At 40.5% G+C, this 24,792-nt stretch overlaps 1 protein-coding gene across 1 annotated transcript in view; it reads left to right on the plus strand.

Annotated features, from left to right (window-relative positions):
- LOC126187979 (GON-4-like protein) overlaps positions 1-24,792 on the plus strand; it is a 191,016-nt gene that overhangs the window by 55,696 nt on the left and 110,528 nt on the right. Inside the window, exons 3-5 of the mRNA XM_049929378.1 lie at positions 2,542-2,651; positions 17,596-17,743; positions 24,093-24,752. Coding sequence (XP_049785335.1) covers positions 2,542-2,651; positions 17,596-17,743; positions 24,093-24,752 — 918 coding nt within the window. The remainder of the gene's footprint in view (positions 1-2,541; positions 2,652-17,595; positions 17,744-24,092; positions 24,753-24,792) is intronic.

Raw genomic sequence — 24,792 nt, forward strand, 5'->3', positions numbered from 1 at the left:
CAAGGCTATCAGTAGTTCTAATGGAATGTTGTCTACTCCCAGTGTCTTGTTTAGACTTAAGTCTTTCAGTGCTTGGTCAAATTCTTCATGCAGTATCATATCTCTCATCTCATCTCATCTTCATCTCCTTCCATTTCCATAATATTGCTCTCAAGTTCATCTCCCTTGTATAGACCCTCTATATTTGGCTATACGCTGTTAAAAGTCCATATTTGGCTGCTGTGTGAATGGTTGCCAGTACACAGGGAGCTGCTTCTGCAGAAGAGGCATATCTATTGATGAAACCGGGGAAACGTACTATAGTGATGGACATTGTACATTCAATTGACAACCTCTGATGGTAACATGTGGATTGTCCAATCAGTGCACTAGCATTACTTTATAAGGTTTCAGTTTGAGTTAGTGCACAACACTGTGAACACGTTACTGACAGTTCGGTTTGCAGTATTGAAGGCTCAATTTTCTCGAACCTTTCTCCAAGGCTGCTTCTAACTCATCTAATTTATTGTCAGCTAGAATCTATAGATCACATGCCACAACACGTTAAAGCAGGCTATGTGGTGATTAGTTTCTGTCTATGCTACACACAGAACTTGTGTTATTCTTGAAACATTTACATCTATATCCACACTTTGCAAATCAGTGAGAAATCCTTGGCAGAAGTTGCTCTCCATTGTACCAGTTATTAGGGCTTTTTCGCATTTCACTCACTTGTGGAGTGTAGGCAGAATGAGTGCTTAAATACATCTGTGTTTGTTGTAATTGGTCTAGTCTTGTATTTGCAATATCTAAAAGAGCTGTATTGCTGAGTTGTAATCTATTCCTAGAGTCATCATTTAAAGTTAGTTGTAGAGACTTTAGATTTTCACCGAATAGTTTGTGCCTATCTTCAAGCGTCTGCCAATTCAGTTCTTTCAGTATCTTTGTGACGCACTCTGATGAGTCAAACAGACTAAGACCATTCATGCTGCCCTTCTTTTTATCTGTTAAATATCGTCTGTTAGTCTTATTTGGTATATTAATATTCTAAGATTGGTCACAGGAGTGTTTTGTATGTAGTCTTCTTTGTAGACTGACTGCATTTCCCTAGTATTCTACCAGTGAATTGCAGTTTGCCACCTGCTTTACGTATGACTGAATCATTGTTATCGTTCCATATAAACTGTTATACCCTGCCTTTTTTAATAATTTTCAGATTCCACCTGTGATTAATTGATATTGTAATCATAACTACCCCACACAGTTGTAATTTCAATTTGATTGATATTTTTGGAGTCTGTGCTGTTTGAGCTTGGAAAACATTCCACAACATAAGAACATCAATGGGATTTGAGGGTGGTTTTGTGGATCACTTCTGCTGCTCTGCTGCCCCCCCCCCCCCCCCCCCCACACACACACACACACACACACCTTGTCCCCTCTGCCCCTTGATTTCACCTCATTTCTTGTCCATGAGTGTCTGGACACTTTAACTTTGCTGCCACTATCAACCCGTACGTATGAACAGAAATATTCCCCTATAGAAGTTGTTGAAGGTAGTTGCCCTCTTAACAGCCACACACAATTTGTTCAGCATCTCATTCTGTATTACATTGAACTTGCCGTGGAAGATTGTGCTACGGGAAAAAATAGCGTACTTTTCTGTCCATTAACATTGACGATCCCTAGGTTTCTGTGGGGTCTCAATTAGTTAGTTTGTTACTTTTAAGTGATCTAAGAAGTTAAAAAATGTATCAAATATTGTGATAAACAGGAATAGCCAAACTTTTTAATTTTATTGTAGTACATTAAGAACTTGTGCTCCCCTAAATGGGTTAGTACAATGTGTCACAGCTGGGAGTATATGGCAATCACTAACTGTGATGAAAAACTAGTAGTGCCATGGAAGCTGTGAAGCTCATTGAATCTGCAGTGCTCATTGAATTTCCCTATCCAGCTCTCATTAGTATATTTTGATAATGAACAAATGGCACTGATAGTCTTGTTAGATGGCTGGCTATTAGAGTGCCCATGTCTTGTCCAAAGCAGTTGGTAAGAGAGGTGTCATTGCTGTGCAAAGAATCTGCCTCACTGCTGCCAGTGGAGTACAATATTGGAGAGGACACAAGTTTTTTGGCATGCCATTCATCATCTGTTCTGCATGTGGAGACCCATAGTTGTGCCATTGTTGACACATTTTTTTGTGACTGCAGTGGAGTATCATGATTGATTGTACCTGGTGTCTTAAAGAGTAATTTGCTAATACAGTTCAAGTAATGTATACCTGCCCATCATCATAAGTATTTCTATTACTTTGTTGTATTTTTGTGCTTGTGCCACCCTCTCTCCAAGCACACACACCATTATCCAGAAACTGTGCATTGATATAGATCTTTATCTTGTGAAACAATAATTTCAACTAGGTGTGGATGTTTCAGTTACAATCTTAATTTAATTTTCTTTTATTTAAATATTTTTGCACTCTCTTTATATTTGAGTTCATATTTAGTTAGCAGTTCTACTAATATTACATAATTTTCCTTCTTTTTTTTTTGTCTGCAGACTATTATAACAGATGAACATGTTCTTGGAATGGTGCGCCAAGCTCTTTTGGGGAAGTGTGATTCTCTGGATATACCATACGAACCAAAGATTACTAGAGCAAAAGCAAAGTAAGTTCCTATTACATATTAGGTTCATTTTTGTTTGTTCGTTTGTAAAAATGATATCAATTACTTATCTAGTGCCACATGTTGTAATAGCATCAGAAATTGTAGTTACAGTCAAAATTGTTTATTGAAGTTTGTGATATGAGGTGACTTCATAAAGTAAATTATACATTATTATGACAGCCCAATGAACTTTTATTGAATGAATGCATCACTACATATCAAAGTGACTTAGATACATGACACTATTTTTCAACATATAAACAACCATCGCAATGTTCTACTAATTGTTCAATTTATCAACAATAGAAATTGGCTGCTTCTTCTCAAAGCCATTTAATAACTGCTGCATAAATATCCTCTTTGTTGGAAAATCTCTTTATCCAGGTGTTCTTGCAAAAGGAATTAAATTGCATGGTGCAGGATTTGGACTGTGTGATCAGCATCTTTCCCACATGTGCAGCCTTTGTCAAATTGGTGGGCACCACTTCACTACAGCTGGATGCAACATTGCATTTGGTCCACATATACCAGAATTTCACAGTGAATCTGTGTGTAATTTAGACTTTTTGCCCAAAAGAATCTTACTGCACCAAATACTTCAACTTTGGAGACTTTAGATTGTCACACCATTTCAGTTGCGTACAGTGATGTGCCTGTTATCTGTTCCACACCAGAACTGTGTCTGCAGAAACTTGGAACATGTGCTCTATTCTGAAAATGCCCCACTCTTGTGCAGTAGGCTTAACGTGGGATGACATGTGTAATTTATTTTCTGAAGTCCGTACGTCCCTTTATGTTTCTACAAAAGAGGATGAAATGTTTTTCATGTATTCAATGTTAGGATGACAATTTGTAGTACTCTGGTAGATAATGTAAGAAATTTTGTCATATTCACAACAATGAAGGAATAAAAAGCTGTCTTGGATAAGTAGACCACTGGGCACCAAATGTTGGGTAGCTTGTTATAGGAGTGTAAAAACTACTTTTGGAAGTGAAAAAATTTCTGGTAATGGGAGAGACTTTCATGAAGTATTTTACTATTGCCATCCATGTCATTATTAATTCAAGAGGATATTACAATTGTTAACACCCAGGGAATTTGAAAGAAAAATGGACACTGACCTACAGAAAAGTTGAGAAGGATGTGAACAGGCAAGGAGTTTGCACAAAATCTGATGCTTTGTTCACCTGCTTTGCCTGATTGTATTTCAAAACATACATTTAACTAGTATTTGTGTTAAATATTGCCTGTGATGTTGATATGTATATTAATTCTCCTGTATACTTGGCTGGACAGTGTGCATTACCAGTAGAAAGGAAAAGGGGCAGGGAATGATTTAGCCACACTGAAGGAACAGTTTCCAAATTGTAACTTTCATTCAGTAGCACAATGTTAGCTGGAAAGAAAATCCTTAGCAGTTGAAAACTTGTTTCATGATCAGCAGTTGTTTGAATTTATCAGAACATTTAATTTCAAGTATTGCAGTGTATCATGTAAATGGTAAACAAGCTGCATCATGATCTGAATGCAATTTGCAGGAAAAGCAGCAGTGGTTTTCAGCCATTTTGCAATTTCTCTGGGTACATATTGAGAGGATGCAAAGATTTATACTTTCATCATAATGTGAATTATCTGTAGTCTCACAGCCAGCATAGATGAGGTGGCTCACTGGTTAAGACACTTTTATTCTGCAAGTGCAGTGTTCAAATCTACATCTGGCTACCAAATTTAGGTTTTCCAAGTTTTCACTAAATCAGCAATGGCAAGTGAAAAATTCATTTCCTTACTTGTCCTTTCCCAGTCATAGTTGGTTCCTCAGTATCTAATAATATCTTTGTTGATGTGACGTAAGGTCCTTATATTCCTGCCATCTTTGTAATAATGCAGTTAATCTTTATCATTCCCACAGTGTACAAAAGCATTCAGTCACCAATATTGTAAAAGATTTGCGTGTGATGTGAACGCTGTGCTGGCTGTTCATTCACTGTAAGCAATATACATCTGAATGATCCTAGCTGACAACATGCCTGACTAAAAAATGTATACGAGGTGTTATTGGAAAGTTTTAAGAATGGGCTTGAAATTGTCAGTGGTGGTACTTACATGCCACTGTGATGCATCTCCTTCAAAATAGTCTCCTTCTGACTGAACTTCCCAACTCCAATGGTGTTTCTACATTTGAAAACATTCCTGAAATTTTTTTTCCTGGAGTGTGTTAAGGACGCTTTCCGTATTTGCTTGGATGTCTTCAATTGAGTCAAATCGCTTCCCTTTCAGCGAAAATTTCGGTTTAGGAAACAGGTAGAAGTCTGCAGGGGCCAAATCTGGGGAATGTGGCAGTTGTGGAAGCACAGGAATTTTGAATTTGGTCAAAAATTCAACGATGGAGAAGGCACGATGAGCTGGAGCATTGTCATGCAGCACCCAACTCCTGTCTTTCCACAATGCAGGTCTTTTCTTCTACACCTTATCGCACAAATGCTGAAGGACACATTTGTAGCATTCCTGGCTAATTGTCTGTGCTGCAGGGGTAAATTCATGATGCACAATACTGATAGCATCAAAAAAAATCACCAACGTTGTTTTCACCTTCGACCGACTTTTCCATGCTTTTTTCGGTCGCAGTGAACCTGGAGTCTTCCATTGCAAAGACTGCACTTTGGTTTCAGGATCACCTGTGATTACCCTATTTAACAAATCAGAGTCATTTTTAGTCCAGTTAATCAGTTCTTGGCACACTTCAAGTCGGTGTTGTCTCTGGTCATTTGACAACACTTTTGGAATGACACGCAACACATGTTCAGGTCTTCAGTTAAAATTGACTGAACTGCATAGAAACTTAAATTAAGTTCATCAGCCATCTCCTTAATTGTAAGTCTACTATTAGAGCACACGCACTAAGTCATGAACTTTTGCAACAGTTTCATTCGTTTTTGAGGTGGAAGGACGGCCGGACCGTGGTTCATCTTCAAATGATTCGCAGCAATTTTTAAATCTGTTGAACCAGACAAAAACATTTGACTGGCTCATACAGTTACCTGTTTTTAATAGTTCGTAAGTCTTAGAAGCTGATTTCCCGCTTTTAAAACAAAATTTCACACAAACTCCTTGCTCCATTTTTACGGCCATTGTCATGTAGACAGAATCCAGCAACAAGCCCTAACAGACCCGCACTCAACCAGCTGCCACAATGAACTGAATAAAGGAAATGCAATTTTCTGTCAGAGGGCGTTCAAGGACAAGGCAGTGACTCGCTCCCCACCCTCCGTGTACCTGCCCGCCAAACCAGTAAGCAGTAGCGGATCCATTCTTAAAACTTTCCAATCACATCTCATATATCAAAATGCAGTGTGCAGCTCTCTACATTCTATGATGTGAATATGGGAAAGTAATTATAATTGGAAAGTAATTGTTTGCCTCTATGATAAACCCAGCCATGTTGTAGTCCCTGTGGAGATGGCCGGCTAACCTTTAATTTCTGAAGAGGGATAGCAGCCTCTGATTGGACCTTGTTAACATCACCTATCGTGACCTTGCTGAACTGGTAGTGCGAATGGCTGAAAGCAGTCATTACAAGCATTATTTTCTTTTTTCCAAAGACATGCAGCCCTACAGCATGGGTTAAGTATTCTGGAAGTAATGTAGTCCACCACTCAGATCTCTGGGTGTGGGTTGTAGTCAAAGTAAATCAGGTGATGATGATGGAACTAGATTAGGGAATGAAACACTAAATGTAGTAGATAAGATTTGTTGTTTGGGCATCAAAATAACTGACTATGGCTGAAATGAGGAAGATATAAAATACAGACTGGCAATAGCAAGATAAGTGAGGGAGACCAAGGTTTGAATACACTAAAATGATTCAGACAGATGTAGTCTGCAGTAATTATGTAGAGATAAAGAGACTTGCACAGGATGGTCCAGCATGGAGAGTGGCATCAAATGAGTCCTTGGACTGAAGACTACAACAACAACAACAACAACAACAACAGTAGTTGCAAAGATACTAAAGAATTATCAAATCTGCTGTTACTGTGACAAATACTAGAATATGGAGCTGCATTTTGGAAACCATACCTAATGGCTGGATTACATATGGTTCATTAGAGTGCTGTTAGATGATACATTTAGCAGTTAGTAAAATTGAGCAAGTAGTCCTGCTGGAATGTTAGGTGAACTAAGGTGAGAAACATTACAGGTGGAAGAAGATTGTGTAGATTGTATTAGTCATTTATGGAAAGGTCTTAGAAACAATTTGTTGTTTAACACTCTCTGGTCATTTAGGATGTCATTCGCGCGCGTGTGTGTGTGAAACAAAAGCACTGGCAGGTCGATAGACACACAAACAAACACAAACATACACACAAAATTCAAGCTTTCGCAACAAACTGTTGCTTCGTCAGGAAAGAGGGAAGGAGAGGGAAAGACGAAAGGTTGTGGGTTTTAAGGGAGAGGGTAAGGAGTCATTCCAATCCCAGGAGCGGAAAGACTTACCTTAGGAGGAAAAAAGGACAGGTATACACTCGCGCACACACACACACATATCCATCCGCACATACACAGACACAAGCAGACCTGGAGGATGCTCTGAACAGCCGGTGTGGATGTGGGAGAGGACTGTTGGTTGCGAAAGCTAGAATTTTGTGTGTATGTTTGTGTTTGTTTGTGTGTCTATCGACGTGCCAGCGCTTTCATTTGGTAAGTCACATCATCTTTGTTTTTAGGTATATGTATATATAATAGAGGGAAACATTCCACACGGGAAAAATATATCTAAAAAGAAAGATGATGAGACTTAACAAACAAAAGCAAAAATATATATATATATATATATATATATATATATATATATATATATATATATATATATATATATATACCTAAAAACAAAGATGATGTGACTTACCAAATGAAAGTGCTGGCAGGTCGACAGACACACAAACGAACACAAACATACACACAAAATTCAAGCTTTCGCAACAAACTGTTGCCTCATCAGGAAACAGGGAAGGAGAGGGAAAGACGAAAGGATGTGGGTTTTAAGGGAGAGGGTAAGGAGTCATTCCAGTCCCGGGAGCGGAAAGACATACCTTAGGGGGGAAAAGGGACGGGTATACACTCGCGCACACACACACATATCCATCCACACATATACAGACACAAGCAGACATATTTAAAGACAAAGAGTTTGGGCAGAGATGTCAGTCGAGGCAGAAGTGCAGAGGCAAAGATGTTGATGAATGACAGGTGAGGTATGAGTGGCGGAAATTTGACATTAGCGGAGATTGAGGCCTGGTGGATAACGGGAAGAGAGGATATATTGAAGAGCAAGTTCCCATCTCCGGAGTTCGGATAGGTTGGTGTTAGTAGGAAGTATCCAGATAACCCGGACGGTGTAACACTGCGCCAAGATGTGCTGGTCGTGCACCAAGGCATGTTTAGCCACAGGGTGATCCTCATTACCAACAAACACTGTCTGCCTGCGTCCATTCATGCGAATGGACAGTTTGTTGCTGGTCATTCCCACATAGAATGCATCACAGTGTAGGCAGGTCAGTTGGTAGATCACGTGGGTGCTTTCACACGTGGCTCTGCCTTTGATTGTGTACACCTTCCGGGTTACAGGACTGGAGTAGGTGGTGGTGGGAGGGTGCATGGGACAGGTTTTACACCGGGGGCGGTTACAAGGGTAGGAGCCAGAGGGTAGGGAAGGTGGTTTGGGGATTTCATAGGGATGAACTAAGAGGTTACGAAGGTTAGGTGGACGGCGGAAAGACACTCTTGGTGGAGTGGGGAGGATTTCGTGAAGGATGGATCTCATTTCAGGGCAGGATTTGAGGAAGTCGTATCCCTGCTGGAGAGCCCCATTCAGAATCTGATCCAGTCCCGGAAAGTATCCTGTCACAAGTGGGGCACTTTTGTGGTTCTTCTGTGAGAGGTTCTGGGTTTGAGAGGATGAGGAAGTGGCTCTGGTTATTTTGCTTCTGTACCAGGTCGGGAGGGTAGTTGCAGGATGCGAAAGCTGTTGTCAGGTTGTTGGTGTAATGCTTCAGGGATTCCGGACTGGAGCAGATTCGTTTGCCACGAAGACCTAGGCTGTAGGGAAGGGACCGTTTGATGTGGAGTGGGTGGCAGCTGTCGTAATGGAGGTACTGTTGCTTGTTGGTGGGTTTGATGTGGACGGACGTGTGAAGCTGGCCATTGGACAGGTGAAGGTCAACATCAAGGAAAGTGGCATGGGATTTGGAGTAGGACCAGGTGAATCTGATGGAACCAAAGGAGTTGAGGTTGGAGAGGAAATTCTGGAGTTCTTCTTCACTGTGAGTCCAGATCATGAAGATGTCATCAATAAATCTGTACCAAACTTTGGGTTGGCAGGCCTGGGTAACCAAGAAGGCTTCCTCTAAGCGACCCATGAATAGGTTGGCGTACGAGGGGGCCATCCTGGTACCCATGGCTGTTCCCTTTAATTGTTGGTATGTCTGGTTTTCAAAAGTGAAGAAGTTGTGGGTCAGGATGAAGCTGGCTAAGGTAATGAGGAAAGATGTTTTAGGTAGGGTGGCAGGTGATCGGCGTGAAAGGAAGTGCTCCATCGCAGCGAGGCCCTGGACGTGCAGGATATTTGTGTATAAGGAAGTGGCATCAATGGTTACAAGGATGGTTTCTGGGGGTAACGGATTGGGTAAGGATTCCAGGCGTTCGAGAAAGTGGTTGGTGTCTTTGATGAAGGATGGGAGACTGCATGTAATGGGTTGAAGGTGTTCATCTACGTAGGCAGAGATACGTTCTGTGGGGGCTTGGTAACCAGCTACAATGGGGCGGCCGGGATGATTGGGTTTGTGAATTTTAGGAAGAAGGTAGAAGGTAGGGGTGCGGGGTGTCAGGAGGTTGATGGAGTCAGGTGAAAGGTTTTGTAGGGGGCCTAAGGTTCTGAGGATTCCTTGAAGCTCTGCCTGGACATCAGGAATGGGATTACCTTGGCAAACTTTGTATGTGGTGTTGTCTGAAAGCTGACGCAGTCCCTCAGCCACATACTCCCGACGATCAAGTACCACGGTCGTGGAACCCTTGTCCGCCGGAAGAATGACGATGGACCGGTCAGCCTTCAGATCACGGATAGCCTGGGCTTCAGCAGTGGTGATGTTGGGAGTAGGATTAAGGTTTTTTAAGAAGGATTGAGAGGCAAGGCTGGAAGTCAGAAATTCCTGGAAGGTTTGGAGAGGGTGATTTTGAGGAAGAGGAGGTGGGTCCCGCTGTGACGGAGGACGGAACTGTTCCAGGCAGGGTTCAATTTGGATAGTGTCTTGGGGAGTTGGATCATCAGGGGTAGGATTAGGATCATTTTTCTTCGTGGCAAAGTGATACTTCCAGCAGAGAGTACGAGTGTAGGACAGTAAATCTTTGACGAGGGCTGTTTGGTTGAATCTGGGAGTGGGGCTGAAGGTGAGGCCTTTGGATAGGACAGAGGTTTCGGATTGGGAGAGAGGTTTGGAGGAAAGGTTAACTACTGAATTAGGGTGTTGTGGTGCCAGATTGTGTTGATCGGAATTTTGAGGTTCTGGAGGGAGTGGAGCTGGAAGTGGGAGATTGAGTAGATGGGAGAGACTGGGTTTGTGTGCAATGAGAGGTGGTTGAGGTTTGCTGGAAAGGTTGTGAAGGGTGAGTGAGTTGCCTTTCCGGAGGTGGGAAACCAGGAGATTGGATAGTTTTTTGAGGTGAAGGGTGGCATGCTGTTCTAATTGGCGGTTGGCCTGTAGGAGGATGCTCTGAATAGCCGGTGTGGATGTGGGAGAGGAAAGATTGAGGACTTTTATTAAGGATAGGAGTTGACGGGTGTGTTCATTGGCTGAGTTGATGTGTAGGTGAAGGATTAGGTGGGTGAGGGCAATGGATTGTTCAGTTTGGAACTGGTATAGGGACTGATGGAAAGAAGGGTTGCAGCCAGAGATGGGAACTTTAAGTGTGAGGCCTTTGGGGGTTGTGCCAAATTTCAGACAAGCCTGAGAAAATAAAATATGTGAGTGTAATCTGGCTAGGGTGAAGGCATGTTTGCGGAGGGAAAGTAAATAAAACTTAATGGGGTCATTGTGGGGGTGTCGTGAGGGTGACATGGTATTAGAAGGTGGAAAGTTTAACATGAGGTTGAAATGAAAAAGAAAGATAGAAATATATGGGGAGAGATAAAGGTGAACTAGAAAGCAATTGGAGATCTGGTATGAAAAAAAAAACGAAAAAGTGTTGGTTAAGTTGATCCTGTGGTGAACTTGGGTTGGTAGACAGCGATGTGCAAAAACGTTAGGTGGTTGTGATGCCGCTAAATCACGTTAAAGGACGGAGAAATTCGGAAAAATTTCGAGAAAAAACGTATTAAAGGAGTGGTGTTGTGGTGAAAGATTACGAAAATGGGGCTAACAATTGTGGAAATAATGACGTTAAAACCTGTGGGGAGCGGCTAAAATGATCAGTGAAGTGCGAAAAACGGAAGTGGTAATAAAGTTAAAGTTATTAGAACTAGCCGAAATGGTTGTTAAATACGTGAAAGCAGCTGTTATTGAACTAGAAACGGTGGATTTTATAGCAGCGGTAGTGTTGAAGGCGGAAAATAAAATTTTTTGGTTATGATTGGGAAGTGGGTTACGTATTGTTGAGCATATATAGGCGGGATAAAATTGCCCTGCCCTGCCCTGCCCTGAAATGAGATCCATCCTTCATGAAATCCTCCCCACTCCACCAAGAGTGTCTTTCCCCCGTCCACCTAACCTTCGTAACCTCTTAGTTCATCCCTATGAAATCCCCAAACCACCTTCCCTACCCTCTGGCTCCTACCCTTGTAACCGCCCCCGGTGTAAAACCTGTCCCATGCACCCTCCCACCACCACCACCTACTCCAGTCCTGTAACCCGGAAGGTGTACACAATCAAAGGCAGAGCCACGTGTGAAATCACCCACGTGATCTACCAACTGACCTGCCTACATTGTGATGCATTCTATGTGGGAATGACCAGCAACAAACTGTCCATTCGCATGAATGGACACAGGCAGACAGTGTTTGTTGGTAATGAGGATCACCCTGTGGCTAAACATGCCTTGGTGCACGACCAGCACATCTTGGCGCAGTGTTACACCGTCCGGGTTATCTGGATACTTCCCACTAACTCCAACCTATCCGAACTCCGGAGATGGGAACTTGCTCTTCAATATATCCTCTCTTCCCGTTATCCACCAGGCCTCAATCTCCGCTAATGTCAAATTTCCGCCACTCATACCTCACCTGTCATTCATCAACATCTTTGCCTCTGCACTTCTGCCTCGACTGACATCTCTGCCCAAACTCTTTGTCTTTAAATATGTCTGCTTGTGTCTGTATATGTGTGGATGGATATGTGTGTGTGTGCGAGTGTATACCCGTCCCTTTTTCCCCCTAAGGTAAGTCTTTCCGCTCTCGGGACTGGAATGACTCCTTACCCTCTCCCTTAAAACCCACATCCTTTCGTCTTTCCCTCTCCTTCTCTGTTTCCTGATGAGGCAACAGTTTGTTGCGAAAGCTTGAATTTTGTGTGTATGTTTGTGTTCGTTTGTGTGTCTGTCGACCTGCCAGCACTTTCATTTGGTAAGTCACATCATCTTTGTTTTTAGGTATATTTTTCCTTCGTGGAATGTTTCCCTCTAATATATATATATATATATATATATATATATATATATATATATATATATATATATGGGAAAAATATATTTAAAATGCTGGAAAGGTTGTGAAGGGTGAGTGAGTTGCCTTTCCGGAGGTGGGAAACCAGGAGATTGGATAGTTTTTTAAGGTGGAGGGTGGCATGCAATGCTGGAAAGGTTGTGAAGGGTGAGTGAGTTGCCTCTACGGAGGTATGCTGGAAAGGTTGTGTCTTTGCCTTTACAAATGTCTGCTTGTGTCTGTGTATGTGTGGATGAATATGTGTGTGTGTGCGAGTGTAAACCTGTCCTTTTTTCCCCCTAAGGTAAGTCTTTCCGCTCCCGGGATTGGAATGACTCCTTACCCTCTCCCTTAAAACCCAATCCTTTTGTCTTTCCTTCTCCTTCCCTCTTTCCTGACGAGGCAACCGTTGGTTGCGAAAGCTAGAGTTTTGTGTGTATGTTTGTGTTTATTTGTGTGTCTATCGACCTGCCAGCGCTTTTGTTGGGTAAGTCTCATCATCTTTCTTTTTAAATATATTTTTCCCACGTGGAATGTTTCCCTCTATTATATATATATATATATATATATATATATATATATATATATATATATATATATATATATATATATATATAAAAGAAAGATGATGAGACTTACCAAACAAAAGCGCTGGCAGGTCGATAGACACACAAACATACACACAAAATTCTAGCTTTTGCAACCAACGGTTGCCTCGTCAGGAAAGAGGGAAGGAGAAGGAAAGACAAAAGGATATGGGTTTTAAGGGAGAGGGTAAGGAGTCATTCCAATCCCGGTAGCGGAAAGACTTACCTTAGGGGGATAAAAGGACAGGTATACACTCGCGCACACACACACATATCCATCCACACATACACAGACACAAGCAGACATTTGTAAAGGCCTTTACAAATGTCTGCTTGTGTCTGTGTATGTGTGGATGGATATGTGTGTGTGTGCGTGTGTATACCTGTCCTTTTTTCCCCCTAAGGTAAGTCTTTCCGCTCCCGGGATTGGAATGACTCCTTACCCTCTCCCTTAAAACCCATATCCTTTTGTCTTTCCTTCTCCTTCCCTCTTTCCTGACGAGGCAACCGTTGGTTGCGAAAGCTAGAATTTTGTGTGTATGTTTGTGTTTGTTTGTGTGTCTATCGACCTGCCAGCGCTTTTGTTTGGTAAGTCTCATCATCTTTCTTTTTAAATATATTTTTCCCACGTGGAATGTTTCCCTGTGTGTGTGTGATAGTCTAGTCGCGTTTGTATTATATGCCATTTACATCTTCCTTTATTCATTATAAAGTGCTTGTGCAATATGTCAATCTGTTAAGTTTTTGTGAATGTTTGATATCACTAATTACATGTAAAGTATGTCACACCACTTTAATAAAATTAAAAGTAATTTAGTTATTATTTTGTCAAAGCTAGTCACTTGCTACTCCACTAGTTAGATAACCATTCATGTTAGTTGCTAAGACAGAAATTTTTCATTATAAAAAGAATACCTGTACAATAACATAGTGCAACTCATTGCAGTATATAGATTGTATAATAAGCAATTTTTTAATCATGCAGAGGAATATTTCAAGTTTCAAGGTCAGCAAACATAACTGACTTCAGAAGTAGTTATGGCATGTGTAAGAAAACAAACTTGACTTTAGATGTAATTTCCAGTTTAAACAAATACATGTGTCAGCTACACTGCAAATGCTGTACCATATCGATGAGTCAAAAGTGTTCATGCTATGCAACTAAAGGCAGAAAATGGAGCTGCAAATTACAGAACAAAAAGCAGCTGATGTGTTCAAAATGCAGTCAATAAAAATGTTAGACTTCTAGAGATATTATTGCACTGTGCTAACTTGAAGATTGGTGAAAGCCCGGAACACTTCTTGGCTTCAAATTAAGCTATACTTCTTCAAGTAATTCAACCCACAGCCACAGAACTTGATCACCTTTAACATGGTAAATTAAATGGTGCTCTGTCTGTCTGTCTCTCTCTCTCCTCTCTCTCTCTCTCTTTCTCCCTCTCTCTCTCTCTCTCTCTCTCTCTCTCTCTCTCTCTCTCTCTCTCTCTCTCATCTGGTTGTTTAAGAAATTAGTTAAATGTAATGTGCAAACCAGTTCTGGTTTACTTTTAGTTTTACAACCACATCTAGATAGAAAATAAATGTATGTATTAGGCCGCAATGTCATGACAGTTACGCACAAAGTTTTGAATAGTCACATTTGATCTCACCCTTTATTCCTTTCTCTCTTCTGATGCAGTTAGAAACCCCTGGTGCTGAAAGCTAGTGTTTGTATGCTAGTGTTTGTATGCTTTCGTATTTTAGTTTTGATCTGTCTATGCCTTGAAAGTGTACAGTGTTTTATCTTTACAGTGGAGCCTCACTTAATGAGCACATCCCGTAACATACAATTCACATAAAGAGCAAAATAAATTTTTAGAAAAGTGACGCGCCTAATGAACAATATTTTGCATAACGAGTGATGGCGATTTAGTGTGACGTCACCAGCCATTCACACGTAGTGGCCGTGGGCCGGGAGGGGGGGGGGGGGGGGGGGGCGAGGAATGTTCAACACTATAAACTCCTACCATTGTTGACAGTGGCTTATGAGCAATGTCTTTAGTACAAACTGCAGTCTGGTTTTAGCACTCATTCTATAACCATCGTAGTGCAGCTTGTGCTCACACATTTTTGTGAACTAGTGTTCACACACTGTTTTTTGTGTTCAAATTTTAATAACCTTCATATAGGTGTACCCAAGAAAAAGCTGCAAGAAGAAAGAGAACATAAATGACCTTAGAAACGAAACATAAAATCATTGACAAATGTGAATGTGGTGTGAGTGTTGCTGATTTAGCACGCACATGCAGCCAGTCTACATAAACTATTTGCACTATCCTCAAGAACAAGAAAAAGATAAGGAGATAGATGCTTCACAGGGAGTGACAAGAGTATCTAAACAACAGTTTCATATTCTGGATAATGTTGAAAGATTGCTCCTTACATGGATAAATGAAAAGCAGTTGCAAGGCAACACTTCACAAGAATATCATTTGTGATAAGGCAAGAATGATTTTTGCCAACCTTGTTAAGAAGATGCCAGGATCATCAGCGAGTAAAGAAGTGCTTAAGGGAAGCAATCAGTGGCTCGAGAAGCTTATGAGAACTGGCATCCACAGCATTGTGAGGCACGATGTAGCAGCCTGCTCCAACACAAAGGTAACTGGGAACTTCTTCAGCAACTTCAAGATACTCATAGATTCTGCAACAGGTTTTTGACTATGACAAGATGGGTCTGTTCTGGAAAAAGATGCTGAAGCTTACCTTTATAAGATCAGAGGAGAATGCACTGCCCGATCAGAAGCCAATGAAAGACAATCTCACATTGCTATTCTGTGCCAACGCAAGTAGTGATTTGAAAATTAAACTGCTGCTTGTTTACAATTCAGAAACTCCATGAGCCTTCAGGAAGTGTTAAGTCCAGAAGAGCAGGTTAAATGTGATGTGGGGGTCCGACAACAAAGCTTGGGTGACACATGATTTTTGTTGTGATTGGACCAATGAACTGTTTGGTCCTTTGGTGAAAAAATATTTGCTTGAGATGAATCTGCCTCTCCATGTCTTGCTTGTTATGGATAACGCTCCTGCCCATTCTCCTTGAAGAATTTCAGTTCATCTAGACCCAATTCATGTCTCTCAACATCGCTCCATTACTCGAGCCTATGGACCAACAGATTATTTCCATCTTTAAGAAGTTCTATACTAAAGCATTCTTAGAGCATTGCTTTGAGTTGACTGAAGCTACCAGTCTCACTTTCAGAGAGTTTTGGAAACATCACTTCAACACTGTTACCTGCTTTAAGGTTATCAAAAAGACATGGAAGGGGTTACCACGAGAACTTTCACTTCTGCTTGGAAGAAGCTTTGGACACTGTGTGTTGTTGAATGTGATTCTGAGCCATTTTAGCTAGTACCTGTGGAGCCTGTAGCCAATGAGATTGTGTCTTTGGCAAAGACCATGGGCTAGAAGTGGATAACAATGATGTTGATGAGCTAGTGGAAGATCACAACCAAGAAATGACTTTAGAAGAGCTTATGGAGTTGCAGTGTGTTTCACAGTGGTAAGTTGTGGAGAGGAGTTCTTCTTCTTCTTCTTCGGAGGAGGAGGAGGAGGAGGAGGAAGAAGAAGAGGGAAGAGGTGGTAAAGCAAAGCAAAGCAGCAATCTTCTGGCACAGTAAGAGAAATGGTGAAAGCATGGGAATCGGTTGCATAGTACATTGAAAATCATCCCTCCAATGAAGCAGTGGCTATGCATTAATTTAACAGTAATGCTGTGTCGCATTTTCGCCAAGCATTGTAGCATCAGAAGAAACAAATGACTATAGATAGCTTCATAGTAAGAAGGAATTAGTTATGTATCATGAATAATAAAGTACATAATGCTGTATGTATAATTTTTTTGAATAAGTGGCATGAATAAGATAAAACTTTTATTACTTTTTCCTCATGTAATGCATTATCATATTTTGCATTAATTCATGTAAGATAAATTGTTTCGTTTAACGAGTGTTTCGCACTACAAGCAAGATTCTTGAACGAATTATACTCGCTATGCGAGGTTCCACTGTATTTGATTATAATTTACGTTACAGGATTGATTCCTTAATGAGCATTCCTTTTTTACATTTTTATTTTTTGTTGAGTGTCTAAAGAACAGCGTAAGCTATTTGCTAAACCAGGATTTGTCTTTTGACAGTATATTGTAGTTGGGTAGACAAAAAATTTACTCACCAAGCGGCGGGAGCACAACACACGCACTTCCCAGGTTTCACATATACAAGCTTTTGGAGCCAGTGGCTCCTTCCTCTGGCAGAAGGATTGAAGGGGGAGGAACAGGGATAAAGGAAAAGAACTGCAGAGGTTTAGAAAAAGGGGTGGAGTTCGGGAAAGGTCACCCAGAACCCCGGGTCAGGGGAGGCTTACCGGACAGGATGAGAAGAAAAAGACTGATTTTTTTATCTGTCCAATCACATGTATTGCCAGGAGTTTATCTTTTGATTTTCTAATAATTATTCGTGGACTAATGCATGTAAATTTGTGCATAAATGATTTTATCCCTCTAAATTATTTGAAAAGAGTTATTGTAGCATTAAAAAATGTGCATACCTCATAAAAGATGCTAATTGTAGCTAATAAATGAGTTGTAGCTCTTTCATGAACTGGTATGTCTTTTTATATATTCTGTGAAGACAGATGCAAGGATCACAGCCCACCTCAGCTATAGGAACACCTGTGAAACGACAGGCAACTTCAAAGTGTCGTGTTTTAATTGAGCAAGAATTGCCAGAGGACTCAAGTGATGATGAAGAATATCAGCCCACTGATGATCAGGAGCAGGTAATAAATTAAAATATTATGCATCACTAGTAATGATTTCTTTCTTTCTTTCTTTCTTTCTTTCTTTGGAGTTGGTACTCTGCACTTCCTATTTTCAGTTTTGCTGATAACCATATATAGACAGATGCACACAGTTTGCTGTGTTGAGAGTACTGAGATATTGCAGATAACATTGAATAATGATTCTTTTTGTTGTTGTTGGTGGTGGTGGTGGTGGTGGTGGTGGTGGTGGTGGTGGTGGTCGTCGTCATCGTCTCCAGTCCAAAGACTGGCTTGATGCAGCTGTCCATACTAGTCTTCCTTTGCAAACCTCTTCATCTCTGCGTAACTGTCACAATCTACATCCATTTGAATCTGCTTATGTGTTGAAGCCTTTGGCACCCACTACAATTTTTACTCCCCCCCTTTCCCAAATTGGCAATTGCTTGATGCCTAAGGATGTGTTCTGTCAATTGATCCCTTCTTTTAATTATCTCTCTCATTAGTCGTTTTACGCATTGCTGAGTGTTGTGACCTCATTTCCTCGTTCATTCTTACGTAGTTGAAACTTCAAGCAGATGTCTCCATCCACAGCTATATTCGGCCTTTCTCAATGTAATGTGAAGAGGCAGGCTGATAATCTTCTTCACTTGATCCAACCATCTGTTTGCTGCTCTCCCACGTGATCTTTTGCCTTCAGTTTTTCCCTGCACGATGGTCTTCTCTAAATTATCCCCTTTCCTTCTCAAGATGTGCCCAAGGAACTGAAGGTGAAAGTTTAGTCAAATTATGCCATAAATTTCTTTTTTCCCCAATCTGAATCTGTATAGCCTCATTTGTTATTCACTCTATCAATCTGATCTTACAGCATTTGCCAGCTTTTCGCTTCACAGGTGTTCCTGTAGCTGAGTATTTTTATGCTTAAATAGCAAAATCCATCTGCTAATTTTAGTATTTCTATTTCTAATCTAGTCTGCCGCTCGTGGTCTCGTGGTAGCGTTCTCGCTTCCCGAGCAAGGGATCCCGGGTTCGATTCCTGGCAGGCTCAGGGACTTTCACCTGCCCTGAGATGACTGGGTGTTGTTGTGTCGTCTTCATCATCATCATCATCATTCATCCCCATTATGGTTGGAGGAAGGCAACAGCAAACCATTCTCCATTAGGACCTTGCCTAGTACGGAGGTGAGAGTCTCCCGCATCGTTCCCCTATGCTCTGTCAAGAAGCATGGGACTTCATTTCCATTCCATTTCTAATCTAATTCACTCAGTACTGTCTGATTAATTTGACTACATTCTATTATCCTTGTTTTACATTTGTTGATCATCATCTTATTGTATATTTTCAAGAAATTTTCCATTCCATTTAATTGCTCTTGCAAGTTCTTGGCACCTCTGACTGGATTTTGTCATTGGTAGACCACCAAGATTTTATTTATTCTCTCTGAACTTTAATTCCTTCTCAAAATTTCTCCTTGTTTTCTTTCCAGTTTGCTCAGTGTACAGATTGAATAACATTGGGGGTAGGCTAAAACTCTGCTCCTTCCCTTCTTAACTGTGGCTTCCTTTTCATGTCTTTCAACTTTTTATAACTTTTTATAACTCCAGTCTGGCTTGTATACAAATTGTAAATAATCTTTTGTTCCCTGTATTTTGTCCCTGTTACCTTAAAAATTTCAAAGAATGTATCCCAGTCAGCATTGTCAAAAGCTTTTCCTTAATCTACAAATGCCATAAACCAAAGTCTTACCTTTCTCCGACCTATTGTCTAGGATAAGTTGTTTGGTCATTATTACGTCACATGTTCTTGCATCTCTCCAGAACCTGAACTGACCTTTTGCTGTGATTGGCGCCGACCAGTTTTTTTTACCATTCTTCTGTAAATAATTATTGTGATTGTTTTGCAGCCATGACATATTAAACTGATAGAGTGAATCCTATGGATTCACTCTTGTCCAGACCTGCCTTCTGTGGAATCCAAAATTTTTTGTAGCAGCTACTTGGGATGCCAAGTTGAGAGGGGTGCAATGGACATCCAAGTCCAAGACTTTTGCTATCACAGTTAGTAAAGAAAACTGTACGGGTGAAAGTCTACCAGGGGTTATTGAATGTAGGGGACACTAAATGATAGTCACTTGTGTGGAAAAATGTTCTTGAACCAGATTTGGCTGGCTCTCCCAAGGATCTCAATAATTCTGAGGGAATGTCTTCTACTCCATGGGTCTAGTTTCCACTTAGGTCTTTCAGTGCTCCGTCAAATTATTTTTGCAATATTATATCTTCCATCTCATTTTCACCTATTCTTCACCTTCTCTTTCTGTAATTTTATTCTCAAGTTTGTTTCGTTTTCATAGGTCCTCAATATTCTTTTCAGCTCTCCCTTCTTTGCTTAGTACCAGCTTGCCAATTGAGCTCTTTCTGTTTATACAGTTTTTGTGCTTCTCTTTTTCTCCAAAGGTCTCTGCAGTTATCCTATAGGCTGCATCTGTCTGTCCCCAAGTTACGATTGGATCTACATCCTTGCATTTATCCTCTAGCCATTCCCACTTTGCCATTATGTGCTTTCTGTCAGCCTCGTTTTTTAGGTGTGTCTGTTCTCTTTCACCTGCTTCATTTTATTCATAGGTTAAATTCTATACATCCTATGTAGTCCCAGGATTCCTACTAGGTCTTGTCTTTTTGCCTGTTTGACAGTCTATTGTCGTCACTATACCATCTCTCAAAGTTACCCATTTCTCTTCTATTGTATTTCTGTCTCTTGTTTCAGTGAATGATCGCCTAATACTCTCTTTCTCAACTCTCATCAACCTCTGGGATCCTTCAATTTAACTAGGGACCCATCTCCATAATTTCCTATTTCCATTCTGATTGCAGTGGAAAAAATGTTTCTTTTAATAATTTTTATTTTATGCATGGTAAATAAGTGCTTTGAGCAGGTGGTTGACAAGAGTTAAGTTTCATTATCCCAGGCTTAATAAATATTTTTTAAGGTACGCCCACTGGGCTTGACCAACAGCCATGTCATCTTCTTCCATTGTTTTATATAATGGTGTCTCTTCCCATGTGAGTGAAGGATGTAGCCCAATATCCATCCATATTTAGCAGTCTCTCTCTCTCTCTCTCTCTCTCTCTCTCTCTCTCTCTCTCTCTCTCTCTCTCTCTCTCTCTCACGTATGCCACATAAAATATGTGGTCAAAAGTGTGACACCCATTTGTCTTCATCATAAAAGTACTATGTAGGTATATTGATAGAATCCTTGGCTTCCCTCCTTTGAGCTTTTAAGCTTTTGGAAACATTTGTTACTAAATTATAATTCCAGAAGATGGAATATGTTTCCATTGTTTATGAGGTAAAGGTGAATTGTTGATGTGCAAATTTTGTGGGAATTGGTGTGGAATGCTACCTGCACACTACAGTGTTGTAATGGTTGACAAGGACATCTGATGACTGATTTATTCAGCAGTCTCATAAGGTGAATTTCTTAGTGTTACCACAATACTGCTTGCATTTAGAGCTTCACTGACATTTACATTTTAGAGTAATGTCAGTGACAGTAATCTGGCGCATATAAATTACATTAAATCTATCTGACAGATTCCCAAGCTGGCACCCAATAATGATTCTAACTCTATGCCTCCATATATCACTCCATTGACTCATTTGGACAGAAAACATGTCTGTTGTGTCAGCCTTTTGTAAGTACACTTACATGCTCTTGGAAGAGTGACTTGACGTCACAGACTGTGTTGAGCATTACTGGGTGGAGAAATATGTCCATGGTAGAGGCAGGTGACCATTCAGATTTGGTACAACTTTGAAATATGAAATGGTCTTGGTTGGAAACTCATTCTTTCACAACTTACATTTTATTTTGTTGTCTGAACCAGTTTTATGTTTACATTGTACTGCACCAGTTAATGATTGCCAATATGTCTTCTGTTTGGTTTTTAAGTAACAAGTATCTCTGTTACATTGTTCACAATGTTACCTTATGATGCTCATTTCAGCTTTGTAAATTTTATGTAATGTCAATATGAGTTTCTTCTCTATATAAGTAGCATAAATGTACCTTTATCAAGTTGTGCATGATGTCCTAGCGTATAGTTCATCACTGTGTGTGGTTTCTTTGTTAATTTACTCTTTGATTTCATTCCTGTGTTCAGTGCTAGTGCCACCTGCTGACCTTCATTTACTTTGTAGATAGCTTAATTGCCACAGTAAGTTTGGCACTGGGTCTCTTTGAGTAGGCAAGAGCACTGTCAAAAAATCCTATATGAGATGAGATTTCGCTGTATATGCTCACTTTCATGAACATTTTACTAAATTTTGATTTAAATGTGTGTATGACATCAATTGAAAATTCTGTATATGGATCATTAATATGCATACTTACGTTGGTATGTACACAGGGCGAACAATAATGAAACTGACGAAGTGCAGGGATTGATTCCTGACTGGAAATGGAGAAAAATAGGTCCTATGAACGTGGTCAGGAAATACATTGCTGCCACCGTAGATGGTGCTGCCAAATGACAGTTCCTCTGTCCATGTGCCATGTTGTCCTTGGGTGTAGCCAGCTGTGTGATTGACACAGTGCACTGTAAGCTGCAGAATGTTCCAGTATTCACTCGGGAACAAATGGAGACGGTGTTTATGTACAGCCAAGCAGATAGAAACGGTCAAGAGACAGCATGGCTACACCAAAACAAGTACCCTCACAGACACCAACCACATCACACAACCACATCACATAACATTTCAAGCCATTTTTGTGCATTTATGTAACCATGGGTCCATACAGACAGATGAATGTGCAGGGAGGTGGTGGGCTGTGTATACACCAGATTTGGAGCTTATACTAGGGTTTGTCTCAATATCCTGTTGAACCCAGTCCTCCAAATCTGGTGTACATGCAGTCCACCTCCTCCCTGCATGTTTATCTGTCTGAAAGAAGGACCCATGATAACACAAGCACCTCAAGAGGGATTGAAATGTTGTGTGATACGGTTGGTGTCTGTGAGATATTTGTATCGATATAGCCATGCTGCCTCTTTGCCAGACACAACATGATCTCGGTTTGTTTCCGACATGAATGCCGAATCATTCTAATGCTTACAGTATGCTGCATCAATCACACAGCCTGCAACACACAAGAAACACAAGGCATGTGCTCAGAGGAACTGTCATTAGTCTGTGCCATCTACTTTGGCAATGATGCATGGTTATAGGACCTTTTTTCCTCCATTTCCATTTGGGAATACACCACTGCAGTTTGTCAGTTTTATTAATGTTCATTCTGTATATCTGTTATCGTTAAATCCTTTGTACACTTGATACCGCAGCTTCTGTCTTATGATGAAACTTTGAAACGTTTAACGCTTAATAAAGCATTGTGCAAGTAAGACTTTCCCAATTTCAAAGTTGCGCCAGACTGTGTTCAGGGAGATGCTTAGAGATGTTGGTAATATAGTTTTTGTACAGGATGAGTGATACACAGTGACTTTTTACACTGTTTAAGTATGACAAGAATTTGGATATAAAAGCGTGTGAATATTTTGATATTAAGCATTTATCAAGAATATTGTTTTCCAAAACTGTCATCATTTTTTTAATTTTGTAACCAAGTAAGGGGACAGGTGCAGCTGCAAGAAATACATGCCAGAAACAAATTTTCTACTACAAAAATCTGTTTCGAAGGGAATTCAAGCTGAAATTGTTTTGTATTGTCAGTAGTTTGTGACATTGGATTTCACATTAGAGTTTTATAGTTAAACGGTATGTAAAGTTTGTAATATAGTTTTTATGCAATGGCAAAAAATCTTGCAAATTTTTGAAAGGGGGAGGTGGGGGGGGGGGGGGGGGGGAGAAGAGTGTTTTTGTGTGAGGGTCAGTGTGCCTGTGTACATCTTGATTCCCTTGAAAAGTTTAGATATAAATCCCAAAGATGTCACAATGAAACACTTCTGTTTGGTCACATCACTATCATTACAATGGACACCCTCACATTATTTGTAATAGTAGAAGAAGTGGCAGCAATAGGTTGAGTGGTGCTGTGGCATATTAGCAATATTATAATTGTATAATTGACTGTCGAAGTAGGTTCCAGTGGTCTCTCTCTCTCTCTCTCTCTCTCTCTCTCTCTCTCACACACACACACACACACACACACACACACACACACACACACACACACTCTTCTACAGTGGCCTGGATTGGCACTGTCTCATTCTTAACTCTGTTGCAGTATATGAGAACACAGTCATTTTTGCAGTTTTCAGAATGAGCCTTCTAATGAAAACACACTCTTCATTATTTAAAATACTCAGTTTTGCTTAACTGTGTCAGTTATGTTGTGAGTATTAACTGTTACAGAGTGATGACGATAAAGAGATGGAAACAACAAAGGAGAGCAATGATGGCAGTATTAAAAGCGGTGGCGAGGATACAGAAGGAGAAGGTGAAGAAATAGTGGAAGAAGAGGAAGATGTTGATGAAGAAGAAGAAGCAGAAGATGAAGAAGAAGCAGAAGAAGAAGAAGAAGAATCAGAGAAGGAAAGTGATAGTGGGAGTGAAAGTGAAAATGAAAGTGGCAGTGACTCAGAAGAGGGAGAAGAACATAAAGACAATACCACTGAGGTTCATCACGAGGGTTTGGAAATCGATAGTGATGAGGAACTGGAAAGTGAAAGTGAAGAAAGCAGTAGTAGTGGAAGTGATGAGGAGACAGACAGTGAATATGATACTGGTGGAGACAAAGGTGTCACGCAAAACAAAGTTGATGATTGTGAGGAATCTAAAGCAGATATGACTCCCACAAAAGAGCTAAATGAAAAGCAGCTTTCCGCTGAAATAAACAGTCATAAGGTGCCTGTGGATACTGCTCATGTTAACGACTCAGATAATAAATGCAGTAAATCAGAGAGATCACCACATGTATCATTTTTGCTACCTGATGAACATCATAGTGAGATGCATTTAACAGATGATTGCTCGAACTTGTCAGCAAAAGATAATTTAGGTGGAATAGGAAAAGTAAGTTTTTATTTTGTGGTTATTTGGGACCACAGAGTCT

Source organism: Schistocerca cancellata, chromosome 5 (assembly GCF_023864275.1).
Source record: "Schistocerca cancellata isolate TAMUIC-IGC-003103 chromosome 5, iqSchCanc2.1, whole genome shotgun sequence".
NCBI lineage: Eukaryota > Metazoa > Arthropoda > Insecta > Orthoptera > Acrididae > Schistocerca > Schistocerca cancellata.